At 46.7% G+C, this 19,416-nt stretch overlaps 1 protein-coding gene across 3 annotated transcripts in view; it reads right to left on the bottom strand.

The window, feature by feature from the left end:
• Positions 1-19,416, bottom strand: part of PRKCB (protein kinase C beta) — a 137,215-nt gene that overhangs the window by 37,674 nt on the left and 80,125 nt on the right. For all 3 annotated transcript variants that reach the window (XR_013218010.1, XM_077274511.1, XM_077274510.1), the window contains exons 4-8: positions 14,614-14,725; positions 11,936-12,064; positions 9,935-10,091; positions 9,711-9,845; positions 2,618-2,714 (exon numbers count right to left, since the gene is read on the bottom strand). Coding sequence is in view for 2 of the 3 variants with exons in the window: in XM_077274511.1 (XP_077130626.1) it covers positions 2,618-2,714; positions 9,711-9,845; positions 9,935-10,091; positions 11,936-12,064; positions 14,614-14,725 (630 nt within the window). In the remaining variant the exon portion in view is untranslated. The remainder of the gene's footprint in view (positions 1-2,617; positions 2,715-9,710; positions 9,846-9,934; positions 10,092-11,935; positions 12,065-14,613; positions 14,726-19,416) is intronic.

Below are 19,416 nucleotides of genomic sequence, written 5' to 3'. Positions count from 1 at the left end.
AAAAGAAAAAAAATTCCATCAAGGTCGAGAACTGTAGTTTTCCCAAGAGATCGAGAAACACATGATAGTCAAACAACTGGAAATCTCCTCCACTCACAAGTAAAAAAACGAAATTTGGAGCAGAGTGGCCGATCTCCCGTAGATCCCAAGGATCATTAGATAACTCCCTGAAAATAAATCTAGTCTCACGCCATAACTGTAACTTGCTCAAGATTACAAAGTGACCGGGAGAGAGGATAAAATCAAACCTGAAGAAGGATGATGACATTTATCACATTATCACTATTCATGAAGTCTCTTTGGCCATTCAGCAGCAGGAAAAAAAAAAAGTAAGTTCCTCAGGGGCGGGGAAAAGAACAAGACAAGAAGCCCAGCCCCTGCGGAGCTGTAAAAAGGAAAATTGAGTTTGTAGGAAGACGGATACCCAAAGCCAAAAGTTTTTTTCCTTGTTTTGTGAATGGGTCACTAAATAAAAGGTACAGAAGTTATTTTTATAAGTTTTTTGGGTTTTTTTTTTTATCACAGGCTTGAAGAAAATGCTTAGTCTCGACCCTCCTCCCTCACTAAATAACTTTTCACATTCATTCAAACAGAAAAATACCTTTTAAGCATTATCTTATCGGTTTGTTTCCTAACGCGGTTCATTTTGTACGCTATTGATTCTACTGGGAGTCTGTAAGTTGTGGATCTTTCTGCAGATCTTTAATATTCCATTGTAGTCAGTGGGCAAAAAAAAATATGTGACAATAACATAAGACATTTGCAACATTCTCATCTCCTCTCTGCAACAGCGACCCACCCTGCGGATTTTACTTGCACAAGCGTGATGGTAAAATCCACAACATTCTCAGCCGGTGTGAACCGTGAAGTTTGGATCATGGACACAGAGAGGAGATTCTGACGCCCCTGGCTAGGATGGATGAGTGACTGACAGTGCGTTATGGACACAGCTGGGAGACTCTGCGTGACTGATGAGCCGGCCCCGGCAGCAAAACGGATAAATCAATGGAAAATGAACTCATCAAGGAGACGAGATTGACAGGCCACCTCCAGCTGCACTATGGCTACTGGCCGGTGACCTCCAGGAGATGAAGCTGCCGAGGCCTTTTTTTTTTTTTTTTTTTTTTTTTTTTTTAGGAGACGAGGAGTAATCAAATATTAATGTCTATCAGGCTCCGTCCTGCCGGCTGCGAGCGGGGACAACCGATAAGGCGACACATGGTTATATATATGTAAATCCACCGGGTTATCATCACTCATCTCTTCATACACCGAACTTCCCAGCCACAGAACGAGATGCTCTTATGGTAATAGAGGCGGTAATCTCGCCAACGTACCGGGAAACCGCTCTATTCACATCCAGAGCTGCAATCACAATTCTGCAGGCTCCCACTGATCATGAGGGATATCTGCGCTCTGCAGTCAGACATGGAGCCAGATCAACTCTGGGTAACGGCGACAGGAGACAAAACGACGCACGGTATTCGGAAGAGAAAACAGAAAAATGCAGAACGAGTTATCAGAGAATCCATCAGTGAACTCTACATCTAAACAGCTAAAAGTTTGTCACTTTTTAGCTCCTCTCAGCTCATTGATGACCACACGAAAGTCTAAATGTTTTAAAGGATATATAATATGAAATAGAAGAGGAATTTATTATTCTTTTTAAAAGGAGGACAACCCCTTTTATTCCCCTCTTAAAAAATAAATAAATAAAAATCACTTCCCCCAACATGTTTCACCTTGTCAGGCTTCGTCAGGGGAGTCTATAACTTTCGTTTAGACATTCCTCTTCTCGCTCTCTCCTGATACCAAAGCTTTTGCGACTTCTCAATGTCATACAGCATTTTGGGGTTTGCACGACGTTGCTATGCAGCGTGAGCGCTGCAGCCAATCAGCGGTAGCTTTAGGGCTGCTGGGCTCATGTGGTGGCACCGACATAGCTGGAATGACACTGGCGCTAGAGCGGAGTCTTGTTTATATTTTTTATTTTACAAGAAAGGCAACAGATAAGGGGCCATCCATACAGTGAACAACCCCTTTAAGTACTTGGTACTATAGCTGCAGTAACCAGTTTACAATAGTACTCTGCTGCCACCTAGTGATGAAATCTGAGACTGCACCCACATATTTCAGCAAGTCTCTCCTTTCCGCATCCAGCACATTTTCTAGAATCACTGAGTAAATAGCCGGCTACCGACCTCTTCACGGACCTCACCCCACCGCCCTCTAAGGCGATCACTGGGCAGAGAAAGACAGCAATGGAGGCTATCCTCTTGCGCAAAATGTCCCCCAAAGAATTATAGCGAAGTATCATTCATAAGATTGGGGGCAGCTTTAATTTCCTGCACAGTCAGGAGTCCGTCAGTGCCGCCATTCAGGAAATAAGCAGAAGACGACACAGGGCTGCATTACCGTCTGCATAGTCACGATCAGTGGGGCTCCCGGAGGCCGGACCCCCACTGATCATAAATAAATGAAGCAGATACAAGAGACATGCCATCATTTCATGAGATAGGAATACCCCTTTAAATAAAAAGTGGTTGAAACTGATCTACTACAGGGTTATCTCGCTAATAGAGTTTCTAGCATTTAGGAGGGTTCTTATTTCACGTACCTCAAACTTTTGCCGGAGCTCTTCATTTCCTTCCTCTCCTTCAGGTGGCACAGGCACATTAAAATACTCGCCCTCTTCTTGGCTGAGCAACTTGAACCTAGAGGGACATGAAAAATTATTTTTCACTTTTATAAAAAAAAAATCATAATGCCTAGCGCTGTACCTGGAGCCGCCACTAGAGGAAGCATTTAACATACGTATTATTCAGATTGTGAGCTCCCTCTAGTGGTGGCTCCAGGTGGTCAGAATTCTATCCTAAGTCTTTGCGGAGCTTAGCAGCAGATATGGTGCTCGGTATGGAGCCATCTGTGCGTCAGCTCTCACCGCCAGTCCGTTATACGTGTGCAGGGAACACAGTCGCCCTGCCGCCATTAGACCATAGTAATGAGAATGCTCGGTGCAGTCAGGTGCTGCCGCCATTGCCTCCCCGCAGTTATACCGGCAGAGAACAGGCTGAATTCGTCCTACCGCGTAAGTCAGAAGGGACAGTCGAGTAAAAATGATTTCCTGGAGATGAGAGATTAGTGGCGTCACGCATCGCAGCACCGGAGGGGAAATGAGAATATGGAGGACGGAGTCAGGGAAGGTTAATGGAGGACAGAAGAAAGCGCATAACCCGCAGGATCTGATCTCAACCTCTTTCCATTCTTACAGGATTAAAGTTTTGTTAAACTTGTTGGAAATCCCATGTTGTCTCACATGATCCCCATTCTCAGCATCTCCGCTTGCAGTTAGTGAATGGAAACACCAGAGAATAAAGAGATCAGCCATGATATTAAATGGAATTTGTCAGCAGGTTTCGCTACATTATTTGAGAGCCCTCATGGTATAGGCCATGGTTCATGTCCTGCTCTCTCAGGGTTAATGTTGCTGGCCTCTCTTTGGACCTGGGAGGGGTATTTATCCACACTCCAGACTAGGATTCCCTGTCAGCAATACTTTCGTTTAGTCCGTGTGTCTGACCCCTTGAGTGTGTGCTCGGTTTGCATTTGCTTGTTTTGCTCTCCGTGCGTTACTCTGCTTGTTTTTCTGTTGGCTTTCTGACCTTTGGCTCCCTTTCTAACTATCCCTCCGCCTCACCCCTCGGTCACCTCGTTATCTCCTGGTTTTGACCTTGGCACGTTTAACTACTCTCCAGTGTATATCGTCTCCTCTGCACCCTGGCGTCAACGCCGCCCTCGACCACCTCCTCCCCTGTCACGTGGTTCAGGTCTTGTTTGCTACCCGGTGAGTTCGCCACCACTCTGCTCTCAGCTTCCTTGCTGCGACTCGCAGCTCTCCCCGCAGCAGTAATACCCGGGAGTTGTGACATTTACTGTCATGGTATAGGACATGGTTCATGTCCTGCTCTCTCAGGGTTAATATTGCTGGCCTCTCTTTGGATCTGGGAGGGGTACTTATACACACTCCAGACTAGGATTCCCAGTCAGCTGTAATGTCACGACTCCCGGGTACTACTGCTGCGGGGAGAGCTGCAAGCCACAGCAAGGGAGCTGAGAGCAGAGCGGCGGAGAACTCACCGGGTAGCCAACAGGACCTGAACCACGTGACAGGGAAGGAGGTGGTCGAGGGTGGCACCAGACGCCAGGGTGCAGAGGAGACTATATGCACTAGAGAGTAGTTAAACGTGCCAAGGTCAAAACCAGGAGATAACGGGGTGACCGAGGGGTGAGATGGAGGGATAGTCAGAAAGGGGGCCAAAGATCAGAAAGCCAACAGAAAAACAAGCAGAGTAAAGCACGTAGAGCAAAACAAGCAAATGCAAACCAAGCACACACAAGGGGTCAGACACACAGACTAAACGAAAGTATGGCTGACAGGGAATCCTAGTCTGGAGTGTGTATAAATACCCCTCCCAGATTCAAAGAGAGGCCAGCAGTATTAACCCTGAAAGAGCAGGACATGAACCATGTCCTACACGGTGACAAGAGCAGCACAATATAGAGGCAGAGACCTGAATTTGTTGCGTTTTCAATAAAATCAGTGTTATATCAGCAGGAGATTATCACTACAGGACTAGGTGTCTGGTGCCTCCTGGTCCAACCACACCCCCCAGCACTGATTGGCTGCTATCCATGCATTGACAGAAAGCAAGCAGTGGTGTGGGTGGGGTTATACACAGCTCAGCATTCAGAGCACTGCTAGATCTGCAGCAGAGAAAACTGAAACTATCAACAGGACAGCAAGTAGCCCAGCAAGTGACACATCGCTGGAATCAGGGTCTCAGCCCCTATATCGTGCTGCGCTCAGATTACATAGCAAAACCTGCTGACAGAGTCCCTTTAAAACAGGTGAAGTGAATTATATTATCTGGGGACAACGGCGCCTGACAGCTGAGATATTACCAGCAAAAATCAGTCAGTTCTTTAAGTTAAAGTGTTGAAAGTCAGAAAAATTGGAAAGTTTAATAGAATCTTGTGGGCTGTCCCTGGTATACAGCTGGTGCAGGACGTGCAGAGCATCATGTATGATAGAAAGGTGTCAGGACACGCAGAGCATCACAGCTATGATAGAAAGGTGTCAGGGTACGCAGAGCATCACAGCTATGATAGAAAGGTGTCAGGGTACGCAGAGCATCACAGCTATGATAGAAAGGTGTCAGGGTACGCAGAGCATCACAGCTATGATAGAAAGGTGTCAGGGTACGCAGAGCATCACAGCTATGATAGAAAGGTGTCAGGGTACGCAGAGCATCACAGCTATGATAGAAAGGTGTCAGGGTACGCAGAGCATCGCAGCTATGATAGAAAGGTGTCAGGGTACGCAGAGCATCCCAGCTATGATAGAAAGGTGCTAGGGTACGCAGAGCATCGCAGCTACAGTGCCTACAAGTAGTATTCAACCCCCTGCAGATTTAGCAGGTTTACACATTTGGAATTAACTTGGCATTGTGACATTTGGACTGTAGATCAGCCTGGAAGTGTGAAATGCACTGCAGCAAAAAAGAATGTTATTTCTTTGTTTTGTTTTTTTTTTAATTGTGAAAAGTTTTTTCAGAGGGTCATTTATTATTCAACCCCTCAACCCACCAGAATTCTGTTTGGTTCCCCTAAAGTATTAAGAAGTAGTTCAGGCACAAAGAACAATGAGCTTCACATGTTTGGATTAATTATCTCTTTTTCCAGCCTTTTCTGACTATTTAAGACCCTCCCCAAACTTGTGAACAGCACTCATACATGGTCAACATGGGAAAGACAAAGGAGCATTCCAAGGCCATCAGAGACAAGATCGTGGAGGGTCACAAGGCTGGCAAGGGGTACAAAACCCTTTCCAAGGAGTTGGGCCTACCTGTCTCTACTGTTGGGAGCATCATCCGGAAGTGGAAGGCTTATGGAACTACTGTTAGCCTTCCACGGCCTGGACAGCCTTTGAAAGTTTCCTCCTGTGCCGAGGCCAGGCTTGTCCGAAGAGTCAAGGCTAACCCAAGAACAACAAGGAAGGAGCTCCGGGAAGATCTCATGGCAGTGGGGACATTGGTTTCAGTCAATACCATAAGTAACGTACTCCACCGCAATGGTCTCCGTTCCAGACGAGCCCGTAAGGTACCTTTACTTTCAAAGCGTCATGTCAAGGCTCGTCTACAGTCTGCTCATGATCACTTGGAGGACTCTGAGACTGACTGGTTCAAGGTTCTCTGGTCTGATGAGACCAAGATCGAGATCTTTGGTGCCAACCACACACGTGACGTTTGGAGACTGGATGGCACTGCATACGACCCCAAGAATACCATCCCTACAGTCAAGCATGGTGGTGGCAGCATCATGCTGTGGGGCTGTTTCTCAGCCAAGGGGCCTGGCCATCTGGTCCGCATCCATGGGAAGATGGATAGCACGGCCTACCTGGAGATTTTGGCCAAGAACCTCCGCTCCTCCATCAAGGATCTTAAGATGGGTTGTCATTTCATCTTCCAACAAGACAACGACCCAAAGCACACAGCCAAGATAACCAAGGCCTGGTTCAAGAGGCAAAAAATCAAGGTGTTGCAGTGGCCTAGTCAGTCTCCTGACCTTAACCCAATTGAAAACTTGTGGAAGGAGCTCAAGATTAAAGTCCACATGAGACACCCAAAGAACCTAGATAACTTGGAGAAGATCTGCATGGAGGAGTGGGCCAAGATAACTCCAGAGACCTGTGCCGGCCTGATCAGGTCTTATAAAAGACGATTATTAGCTGTAATTGCAAACAAAGGTTATTCCACAAAATATTAAACCTAGGGGTTGAATAATAATTGACCCACACTTTTATGTTTAAAATTTATAAAAATTTAACTGAGCAACAAAACTTTTTGGTTTGTAAGATTTATGCATCTGTTAATAAATCCTGCTCTTGTTTGAAGTTTGAAGGCTCTAACTTATTTGCATCTTATTAAACCTGCTAAATCTGCAGGGGGTGGAATACTACTTGTAGGCATTGTATGATCGAAAGGTGTCAGGGTACGCAGAGCATCGCAGCTATGATAGAAAGGTGTCAGGACACGCAGAGCATCGCAGGAGTGACAGAAAGGTCTCAGGACACAGAGCATCACAGCTGTGATAGAAAGTTGTCAGGGTACGCAGAGCATCACAGCTATGATAGAAAGGTGTCAGGACACGCAGAGCATCACAGCTAGAAAGGAGTCAGGACACGCAGAGCATCACAGCTATGATAGAAAGGAGTCAGGGTACGCAGAGCATCACAGCTATGATAGAAAGATGTCAGGACACAGCATCACAGCTATGATAGAAAGGTGTCAGGACACGCAGAGCATCGCAGCTATGATAGAAAGTTGTCAGGGTACGCAGAGCATCACAGCTATGATAGAAAGATGTCAGGACACGCAGAGCATCACAGCTAGAAAGGAGTCAGGACACGCAGAGCATCACAGCTATGATAGAAAGGTGTCAGGACACGCAGAGCATCGCAGCTATGGTAGAGAGGTGTCAGGACACAGAGCATCGCAGCTATGATAGAAAGGTGTTAGCTGCGATGCTCTGCGTACCCTAACACCTTTCTATCAGCTGCGATGCTCTGCGTACCCTATGATCGAAAGGTGTCAGGGTACGCAGAGCATCGCAGCCATGATAGAAAGGTGACAGGACACGCAGAGCAACGCAGCTATGATAGAAAGGTGTCAGGACACAGAGCATCACAGCTATGATAGAAAGTTGTCAGGACAGAGCATCGCAGCTATGGTAGACAGTTGTCAGGGTACGTAGAGCATCACAGCTATGATAGAAAGGTGTCAGGACACAGCATTACAGCTATGATAGAAAGGTGTCAGGACACGCAGAGCATCAGAGCTGCGAAGATAGAAAGGTGTCAGGAGACGCAGAGCATAGCAGCTATGATAGAAAGGTGTCAGGACACGCAGAGCATCGCAGCTATTATAGAAAGGTGTCAGGACACGCAGAGCATCGCAGGTGTGACAGAAAGGTGTCAGGACACAGAGCATCACAGCTATGATAGAATGGTGTCAGGACACAGTATCACAGCTATGATAGAAAGGTGTCAGGACATGCAGAGCATCGCAGCTATGGTAGAAAGGTGTCAGGACACAGAGCATCGCAGCTATGATAGAAAGGTGTCAGGACACGCAGAGCATCGCAGCTATGATAGAAAGGTGTCAGGACATGCAGAGGATCGCAGCTATGATAGAAAGGTGTCAGGACACGCAGAGCATCGCAGCTATGATAGAAAGGTGTCAGGTGTTGTGAATTCCGTTCTCGGGCTCCCTCCTGTGGTCATGAATGGTACTTTGGTGAGTTCTGTCCTTGGACTCCCTCTGGTGGCTATGAGTGGAACTGTTGGTCCTTGAGGTTGGCTTTCCCAGCTGCCCTCGTTTATTGCTCTCCTGGCTTCCCTATTTAACTCCACTCAGATCGTTACTTCATGCCAGCTGTCAATGTCTCAGTACTGGTTCAGATCTCTCTTGGATTTCTCTGGTGACCTGTCTGCTCCAGCAGAAGCTAAGTCCATGCTAGTTCATTTGTTGATTATTGCTTTTTGAAAATATTTCTCTGTACATGTTATGTTCTAGTCCAGCTTGCTATCATGATATTTCCTTGCTAGCTGGAAGCTCTGGGGGTGCAGAGTTGCATCTCCACACCGTGAGTCGGTGTGGAGGTCTTTTTGCACACTCTGCGTGGTTTTTGTAGTTTTTTGTACTGACCGCATAGCTCCCTTTCCTATCCTCTGACTATTTAGTGTATATTGGGCCTCCTTTGCTAAAACCTGTTTCATTCCTGTGTTTGTGATTTTCCTCTTAACTCACCGTCAATATTTGTGGGGGGCTGCCTTTTCCTTTGGGGAATTTCTCTGAGGCAAGGTAAGGCTTTTATTTCTATTTTTAGGGGTAGTTAGCTCTTAGGCTGTGAAGAGGCATCTAGGGAGAGTTAGGAACGCTCCACGGCTATTTCTAGTGTGTGTTTGATAGGATTAGGGTTTGCGGTCAGTAGAGTTCCCACTTTCCCAGAGCTTGTCCCCGATTTCTAGTTTAGCCATCAGGTCATTCCGGGTGCTCCTAACCACCAGGTCCATAACAGTCAAGACACAGCATCGCAGCTATGATAGAAAGGTGTCAGGACATGCAGAGCATCGCAGGTGTGACAGAAAGGTCTCAGGACACAGAACATCACAGCTATGATAGAAAGGTGTCAGGACACAGAGCATCGCAGCTATGATAGAAAGGTGTCGGGACACGCAGAGCATCGCAGGTGTGACAGAAAGGAGTCAGGACACACAGAGCATCACAGGTATGATAGAAAGTTGTCAGGACAAACAGAGCATCGCAGCTATGGTAGAAAGGTGTCAGGACACACAGAGCATCACAGCTATGATAGAAAGGTGTCCGGACACACAGAGCATCACAGCTATGATAGAAAGGTGTCAGGACACGCAGAGCATCGCAGCTATGGTAGAAAGGTGTCAGGACACGCAGAGCATCGCAGCCTGCTGTGAGTGTGGCTGAGAAGACCGGTCAGAGCGCCCATGATGACGCCTGTCCATCACCTACACGAAACACATGAGCATTATTTTACCTCCACGGCCCCCCATCATACCCATACATGAATGGATCCACTTTATGACATCTAACCACTCATCAATGTGATCTTACCAGCCGTCCACACTGGCCTTCTGGAGCTCCGAGATGCCAAATGACAGCGAACCCATGAAGTCGTTTCTGCTGGTGAGGTCCCAGTCCCAGATCTCCACCGATAACCTGCGATCCTTGTCCGACTCCTTCAGATTACTGTCAGAGAGAAGAGAAGACACTGGATCAGTGAGACGGAGGACGAGCCCGTAGTCCGGGCCGGCAGCAATCATTAGGGAAACACTCACAATTTAAAGACCTCGTTGAACGTAGGGTTGAGGGAACATTTGATGGTTTTGGTCTTCTGCTTGCTTTCTCCCTTGGGGTCAGGGACAAGCTTCAATTTCACGTACGGATCAGAGAGTCCATTAGGGTCCATAGGAACCAGATTTTTACCTTCTCCCACTAAAAAAAAAAAAAGGGGGGATAGAAGAAAAATGAGAATGTAGGGAAGAAGTGTTGTCACAATGGTGGAAGCAGATAAATGAAGGTGTCTTATACTGGGGGCTTTAGTGGGGGTCCTCTGCTCCGACTACCTGTCTATTGGCCAAGATCTGCTACAAAAACGGGCACAAAATCTGAGTGCAAAAAAGAAATTCCAGCATGCCAGGTCAATGGTCTAGCAAGAATTTGCTGAGCCTTGTAGTTCCATTATTGTTACTAGTAGATATTTGCATTGCACAAATTAAAAGTAAAAAAAAAAAAAAAAGAATATAAATGTGCACAGAGCCTGCCGACGTCACCCAGGTCTATGCATCGGACTGTGTTCTTCTGCTGTAAGTGATTGGATGCAGGATATATTGCAAAACGAGATCTCCCTGTTTTGTCTGACAGATGCAGGGCATGCTGGGAGTTGTAGTTTTGCAATATTCTTGAAGCTAATGGTTAGATATCATTACTTGGTAAGAAAAGCACAAGGAGGTACCTATTACATAGGTTTACATAGGGCTGCAGGTAAAGTCAGGCAAGGTTCTAGATCACTATAGTATCCAGTCTGAAATGTTACCATAATGCATTTTTTCACCAATAGCGAGATGATTGCAGAAGTGCAGCACGCAGCAAACACTAACACCCAGACCGCCGTCTGCATTGGCACGAAGGTGTGCGCAGCTATGATGACAGCGAAATCCCGCAGCATACGCACACTGCCAGCAAAGAGCGAGCTATGGACAGTAATATGGCACCATCTAGTGGTGAAATGCAGGTAGTGCTGCCAACATCGAATGCAGCTTGTATCCGATCATTAATCATTACACTAAGGGAATAAAGCGCGAGCGACAAACGCCAACGTAAAAGCAACTGACCGCGGAGATGACTGATGGCATCATTTGCTGCCGCGAAGTGGGGAAGAAGTTTGTTTTGCCAAGTTTGGGGGTGAAATGTTAAAAAGTTATGCTCCCTCCATAAAGGGATAATCCTGTTAATAATTACCAATCCACAAGATAGGTGATACATGTAGGATTGGACTGTACGTGTGTGAACTTCAATGGGAGCTGGAGCGCATGAGTGACCACTAGGCATTGCAAAGTTTGGGGGTCTTGCCTGCACAATAACACCACATTTGCACAGGTAATAGCAATTGAAGTGGCTGATAAAAGAGAGTACAAGAGAACGAGTGCAGATAATCCACGTATAATGCCAAGACCAGAGATGGGTTTCATATATCCAACGTTCCGAGATATCAGGACCGGACAATAGATGGGACTATTGAATTTGGGTCAGAAACCCTCGGCAGGTCCCAACATCAGTCTGTACTGGGACCATCAGTATCGGACAGGACGTCAGCCTGTAGGCTAGGCTGGAGCTGGAGAAACTGGTGCCAGAAGTTGGGCCCTGGGGAACAGTGACCGGCATGGAGACCGCCAAGATGCTGCATGGGGGGCGACAAGGTGAGTTTCCTGGACCCATATCCATAATGTGCCATCAAAATGGGTCATTGGAGAGAACTATGAGGAGAGCCGTAGTAGTGACCTAGTAGGGTTGGGTAGTGGGATGGGACCGCTTGCACGTTGTGGGCTGAGCATGCTCCCAGCGATGAGGGGTCTACGGGGGGCTGTCATTCTGCAAGGGAGCCGATATTGAATGGGATGTGAAGGCTGCAGCCATGGAGAGGCTACAGATAGCCCTAGTGGGCTCCGACAGGAGACGCTGGAGACCAGTGTGATGGACAATAGCCTGCGTAATGCACAGGTCAGGTGTACAAGGGACGCCCTCCATGCAGTTCCCATAAGCTTCCATTACCCACTCACCCATGACAGTCAGCACCTCCTGGATGATCTCGGCTTTGATGTGTATTCTCCCGCGGCGCTCCGTGTGGTCGGTTCCACAAAGGCTGGGAACGTTCATGACACAGCGCTTGTGAACATTCATCATACAGGCTGCAAACAGAAATACACGGATTATAGTCTGTATAGAAAAACAAACAAAAAAAGGACATTTAGGACCACCCTATCATTTTAAAGGGTCCACCATGAACAGCTGCTCCCGCTTCCATCAGTCCAGAGCAGAACTGGACCTCCATATTAAAATCCGCTGACTTTACGAGACGTCTGTTTTAGTATATACACTGCTCAAAAAAACAAAGGGAACACCTAAACATCACGATGTAACAAGTCAATCACACTTCTGTGAAATGAACCTGTGCAGTTATGAAGCAACGCCGATTGTGGATCAATGTCTCCTGCTGTTGTGCAAATGGAACAGACAACAGGTAGAAATAAACACAATGAGCAAGACAACCCCTATAAAGGAGTAGTTCTGTAAGGGGCTGACCACAGACCATTTCTCTGTTCTCATTCTTTTTGGCTGTTTTGGTCACTTTTGCATTTTCTAATTGCTCTCACCCCTAGAGATACAGTGGCATGAGTCAGTGTCTACAACTCACAGGAGTTGCTCAGGTAGTGCAGCTCATCCAGGATGGCACATCAATGCAAGTTGTGGCAAGGTTAGCTGTGTCAGTCAGCACAGTGTGCAGAGCATAGAGCAGATACCAGGAGACGTGGAGGGGGCCGTAGGAGGGCAATAACCCAGTAGCAGGACCACTATGTCCTCCTTTGTGCGAGGAGCAGTGCCAGAGCCCTGCAAAATGTCCTCCAGCAGGCCAGTAACATCCATGTGTCTGCTCAAACTGTCAGAAACCAACTCCATGAGGATGGTCTGAGTGCCCGATGTCCACAAGTGCTCACATGCCAATACCATGCAGGACACTTGGCATTTGCCACAGAACACCAGATTGGCAAATTCACCACTGGCGCCCTGTGCTCTTCACAGATGAAAGCAGGTTCATACTGAGCACATGTGACAGACGTGACAGAGTCTGGAGACGCCATGGAGAGCGATCTGCTGCCTGCAACATCCTTCAGCATGACCGGTTTGGCAGTGGGTCAGTAATGGTGTGGGGTGGCCTTTCTTTGGAGGGCCGCACAGCCCTCCATGTGCTCACCAGAGGTAGCCTGACTGCCATTAGGTACCGAGATGAGATCCTCAGACCCCTTGTGAGACCATATGCTGGTGCGGTTGGCCCTGGATTCCTCCTAATGCAGGACAATGCCAGACCTCATGTGGCTGGAGTGTGTCAGCAGTTCCTGCAAGATGAAGGCATTGAAGCTATGGACTGGCCCGCCCGTTCCCCAGACCTGAATCCGATTGAGCACATCTGGGACAACATGTCTCTCTCCATCCACCAACGTCACGTTGCACCACAGACTGCACAGGAGTTGGCGGATGCTTTAGTCCAGGTCTGGGAGGAGATCCCGCAGGAGACCATCCGCCGCCTCATCAGGAGCATGCCCAGGCGTTATAGGGAGGTCATACAGGCACGTGGAGGCCACACACACTACTGAGCATCATTTCCTTGTAATTTCCACTGAAGTTGGACCAGCCTATAATTTGATTTTCCACTTTGGTTTTGAGCATCATTCCACATCCAGACCTCCGTGGGATATTAGTTGTGATTTACATTAATAATTTTTATGTTTTATTGTTCTGAACGCATTCCATTATGTAGTGAATAAAGATTTGCAACTAGAATATTTCATTCAGTGATATCTAGGTTGCGGTATTTCTATCTAGGTTGTGGTATTTCAGTGTTCCATTTTATTTTTTTGAGCAGTGTGCCTGTATTTCCTAGAATATAACCTCTGGAGAAACTCTTCTTACGACTTTGCATGCCGTTCCTCATGGAATTGTAGGAATTCTTTTGACAACTGGGGATCAATCTCTGCACATCTTTAACAAGAGAATAGTATTATCCCAGCTATGCAGTGAAGCAACATTTCCTCCACCTCACAAAAAATATACCCTCCTGGTGCTCCTAGGGGAACCTATTACATATGCCTTACTAAAAAAAAAAAAAAAAAAAAAAAAATCCTTAGAAATTAACAATTGGATAACTTTTTATAATCAAGTCATAAATTTCCAGCAGGCTTGATAACAAAAAAGAAAAAAGCTCCAGAATTATTTCATGTAAAATATAGAGATTTAATACAATTATAATTGTAAAGCGCTGCGGAATATGTTGGCGCTATATAAATAAAATGATTATTATTATTATTATTAATAGAAATGCAGGAGAGCGGATTAGTCAGAGCCATAAAATCCAGTTCATTTCATTCCAGCGCTGACCAGCAGAGGGCTCTGTGCACCAACATATACAGCCGCATTTCGCCATTGGGCTTTTTTTTTTTTTTTTATTATGAAGTCACAAAATAGGTGAATTTATACCACAAAACGCCTTTTTTCTTCCTAAAATGGTAGTGTGGAGGGTCACAGTCTTTAAACGAGTGCAGATTTTTTTATCCCGTCACACAAACAGACAGATAATCACAGAGAGGACAGACTGACGGGAATGGAGGACAGAGGAGGAAGCTCCGGGGTCAGAGCTGTACATGGAGACAGACGTCACACTGACAGCCACACGTCGTCTTACTTTCACACTTCATCCCTTGGTGGATGAGGCCGTACAGCAACGAGCCACAGTGGTCACAGAACGTCGGGCTGGAATACGTGTGGATTTTAAACTTGTGCTTACTTCTGGGGTCCTGGATGTGAAAGAGAGGACATAGTCATTATATGTGTGATAATGGCCACTTCTACGACTTCATGATGGAGCATTTACCTCTTAAAGGGGAGCTCTCACTTGCCATAAATATGTGTTTTTTTTTACCTGGTGTAAATGCTGCCGTTCTCCTGAATCCGGAGATATTTTTCTTTTTCTCCTGCGCCTTTCCGTTCCCGAGATACGGCCCCTTCTTCGCTGTATGTAAAGTGATTTTTTTTTTTTAAGCAAAAGGGTGTGATCCTCAGCTCTTCATGGGTGGGTCTTCATAAGTACCACACCCAGTTGGATAACAATAGTAGAAGAAAGGGCCATATCTCAGGAACGGAGAGGCGCAGGGACAAAAGAAAAACAACGCCGGATTCAGGAGAACAGCGGCATTTACAGCTGGTGGAGAAAAAAAAGAAAAAAAGAAAAGAAAATAGATGACGAATGACCGGTCCTCTTAAAGTCATAGAATCTTCTGCCATGTTCTATTTCTATAGAAAAAAAAGCTGGTACGCGAGAGACCAGAACCCCCAACACATCTGTCTTTAGGTGGGTGCCTTCTTTTAAAGACTACTCTTATTTGGCTTCTATACCTTTAGTCACATTGCAGGGTTCATTAAAGGGGTTGTCCATCTTTATTATATTGAGGACGTATTTGAATTATAGGTTATAAGTATCATAATCCTGGACAACCCCTTTAAAAAAAAAAAAAAGTATGAACAAATACCAGGTCAATTAATATTAATAAAAATAAAATATAATATAATATAATATAATATAAATATATATATATATATATATATATATATATATATATATATAATTTTATTTTTTACTTAAATGCATGTATTTTGGTCTAAAAATATTGTTTTTAATAAAGTTTCATAAAAAAAATTAGTGCTCTTCAGCTTTTACATGGTTTTAGTTTCCCTGCACATTGCCGGCTGCAGAATGAGCTAAAAGAGACTAGTCAGTGAGTTCGTTCTGACCGGAGAGTTTTTAAGTCTTATCGGTCTATCATTGAGCTCCAATTAGTAGATTGATGACCAGAGATCGCATCAAAATGTGAGCAGATCATAAATCAGCTTAGAGAAGCCCAATAAAATGGACCAATGAAAAGAGATACCAGCGTTATCTGAAGAGCTCACTGACGGATTCTCAGGTAACTCATTCTGCAGCCAGATTTGAGCAAAGAAACACAGCAGACTTATTACTCATCTTTCCCAGGCACCTGAGAAGTAAATATGATTAGGGATAGGAGATCTAAATTTGCCATAAAGCTGGTGACGACGACAACACGAGTTCTCACCCAGCTTTCCAAGGATCAGATATAACAGATGGATAGAAGAGAGACCTGTGAATGATGCCCCCAATAAAGGCTCCTCCAACTGTAGCGCCAGGCGATCAGTGACAGCCACTCCGCAGCTGGCAGGAAGAGACGCCACCAGCTGCCAGGAGCCGGGCACCACTACGTGGGCACTTAATGTATCGGATTCAGTCTCAATTACGCAGGCGGCTTCACAAAAAAAAAAAAAACCCTTAGTTCCTGGCAATTTCCCAGCCCTTGCACATCCTTCCATGACAGCGAGCACTTCATTAAAAACACTTTGAAGACTTTAATTGGAAGACATTTCAATTTCATCTTCGTCTGGCAGAGAAGCTGAAGGAAGGGCGGTCCTCAGAGCCGCCCGGGAGAGATGGCGGCCGGGTGGGTGACCCCAGGCAGTCCGGATGCCATGTCTGACTCTTATGTTCCACAGATGGCTGCCACAAAGACAGACTTCTAATGACTGGACTTTCTCATATTGAGGCGGATTGCAGCTCAATAGATGCTGGTGCCTAGAAGTTTGTGAGAAGGGAGGTGGACTGGCCCAGGGATACTTCCTCCAATACATCCTGCACTTACCACTAGGGGGCACACATCATATAGATCCATAAGTACTGAGCTCCTCCTAGTGGTGGCTGTATAAATCCATATGCAGTGAGCTCCCCCTAGTGGTGGCTGTATAAATCCATATGCAGTGAAAACCGCTAGTGGTGGCGATATAAACCTGTATTCAGTGAGCTCCCTCTAGTGGTGGATGTATAAATATATATGTAGTAAACTTATGTATGTAGGGAGTTCCCCCTAGTGGTGGCTGTATAAATCCATATACAGTGAGCTCTCCCTAGTGGTGGATGTATAAATCTGTACGTAGTGAGCTCCTCCTTGTGGTGGCTGTATAAATCTGTATGTAGGGAGCTCCCCCCTAGTGGTGACTATATAAATATGTATGTAGGGAGCTCCCCCTAGTGGTGGATGTATAAATCCATATGCAGTGAAAACCACTAGTGGTGGCTGTATAAACCCATATTCAATGAGCTCCCTCTAGTGGTGGATGTATAAATCTGTACGTAGTGAGCTCCTCCTTGTGGTGGCTGTATAAATCTGTATGTAGGGAGCTCCCCCTAGTGGTGACTATATAAATATGTATGTAGGGAGCTCCCCCTAGTGGTGGATGGATGTGGTAGCTGTATAAACCCATATTCAATGAGCTCCCTCTAGTGGTGGCTGTATAAATCCATATACAGTGAGCTCCCAATAGTGACGACTGCATATAACCAGAATTATATGATATACCAAGCGGGCCCATATTAAATTTGGCTTTTAGGGTCCCATTGCACACATCCTGGATTGATGGAGGTTAAATAGGTACAAATTAACCCCTCCATGTGCCAAATTCTGGCCCCAGACATGCGTCTCACTATTAGTGAGTGATGAGCAGGGGCAGGACACGTCTGAAGCTGCTTAATTACCATTTAGGAAACATGAAGTCACCTTGTATTATCCTATACTTCTGTAACAAGCCGTATGGCTGCCAGCACAGCTCCCAAAGCAGTTGTCACCCAGCTTTCCTGGAGCCCTGAATGGTAAATATATGACATCATGTGTATTTGTAAATAAAGAGGGGTGACAACCCATCGGGGGCGGCCATGCTAGTTTTCTTCCCGCTTTCCCTGAATCAGATCCAATAAGGACCCATTAAGTGACTAGGACTGAAGGGCTCTTACCCCGGACTGGCGCCCCCTGTCTACACTCTGCACTACGAGCGGCTGCTGCCAGTCATTTCTGTAGTAAAGTCCTGATCCGCCAATAGTCGTCAGTCTCAGATCACCATTTATAAGACCATAAAGTGCCCGCTGCTGTCGTTTCCCGATCCATCACCAGGATAAAAGCCCCGCAGTGCCTGTAAGACGCGACTACAGACAGGGACACGAGCCGGAGGATCCGGGGGGAGCAGGAAATTTACTTTACAACCTCACAGTCATAGAAAAAAGGAAAGTCAGGACTCTAAACCACAACCTCCATAATAAGCCCTGCCACCAGAGGATGAAAGACACGGGGGTCCCAGAATCTCATCTATACAAAAAACTGCTCCGCACCCGCTGTACAAGTTCATGAAACTATTGTCCCCTGTTATTAGCCAGCAGGGGAGGCACGGTCAGAACTGGGAATATGGGACATGAAGTATTAATCTCCAGGAACATTTATATGTGGCCATCAGCCAGAACATAAAAAGCTACCGACCGGTGACAATGGCGCCTGTGAGGAGGGGGAGACATTATCAGCAAGAGATCAATCCGTTCTGGAAGAAGGAAGCAGGAAAGTGTAAGGGTCATATCCAAAATGGCAGGCCTTGGGGGGAGTCCCTACTATATGGGCAGGCCTCGGGGCTTTCCCGGTATACGGCAGGTCTTGTGGGGTGTTCCCAGTATACGGCGGCTCTAGTGGGGTGTTCCCGGTATATGGCAGGTCTTGTGGGGCGTTCCCGCTATACGGGCAGGCCTTGTGGGGCGTTCCCGGTATACGGCAGGCCTTGTGGGGCGTTCCCGGTATACGGCAGGCCTAGTGGGGTGTTCCCAGTATACGGCGGCTCTAGTGGGGTGTTCCCGGTATACGGCAGGTCTTGTGGGGTGTTCCCAGTATACGGCGGCTCTAGTGGGGTGTTCCCGGTATACGGCAGGCCTTGTGGGGTGTTCCCGGTATACGGCAGGTCTTGTGGGGTGTTCCCGGTATACGGCAGGTCTTGTGGGGTGTTCCCGGTATACGGCAGGTCTTGTGGGGTGTTCCCGGTATACGGCAGGCCTTGTGGGGTGTTCCCAGTATACGGCGGCTCTAGTGGGGTGTTCCCGGTATACGGCAGGCCTTGTGGGGTGTTCCCGGTATACGGCAGGTCTTGTGGGGCGTTCCTGCTATATGGGCAGGCCTTTTGGGGCGTTCCCGCTATACGGGCAGGTCTCGTGGGTCTGACGAATCTGTCTTCCATCATGTGGACAGCCGGGAAGAGATGGGACCAGAGTGCACTATGGGTAGAAGACAAGATGGTGGAGGCCGTGTGCTGGGCAGTGTCCACCTTGTGCCCTGACATCACGCGGATGTGACACCAGCTTAACACTGTACAGACCAGGGACACCATGACAGAACTTAGAGTCCAGGCCTCGATGGCTCTGGCGGGCCGTGCACAATATTCGTCCTGTGGGGTCACATTATGGTTGAACCGTGTGGATCGGGTCTGTGTCAGCCGCCATCTAACATCTGCCTGCGCTCTCCTTCTAATCTGAGGTGACGGCCATTTTTTTTTCCCAGTGTGAAAATCTACCTAAACCTAATTAAAAAGGTGCAACCGCGAGATAATCGTCCCTGCA

The sequence above is a fragment of the Ranitomeya variabilis genome, chromosome 7 (assembly GCF_051348905.1).
Source record: "Ranitomeya variabilis isolate aRanVar5 chromosome 7, aRanVar5.hap1, whole genome shotgun sequence".
Lineage (NCBI taxonomy): Eukaryota > Metazoa > Chordata > Amphibia > Anura > Dendrobatidae > Ranitomeya > Ranitomeya variabilis.
This window is presented reverse-complemented; position numbering and strand designations above follow the sequence as displayed.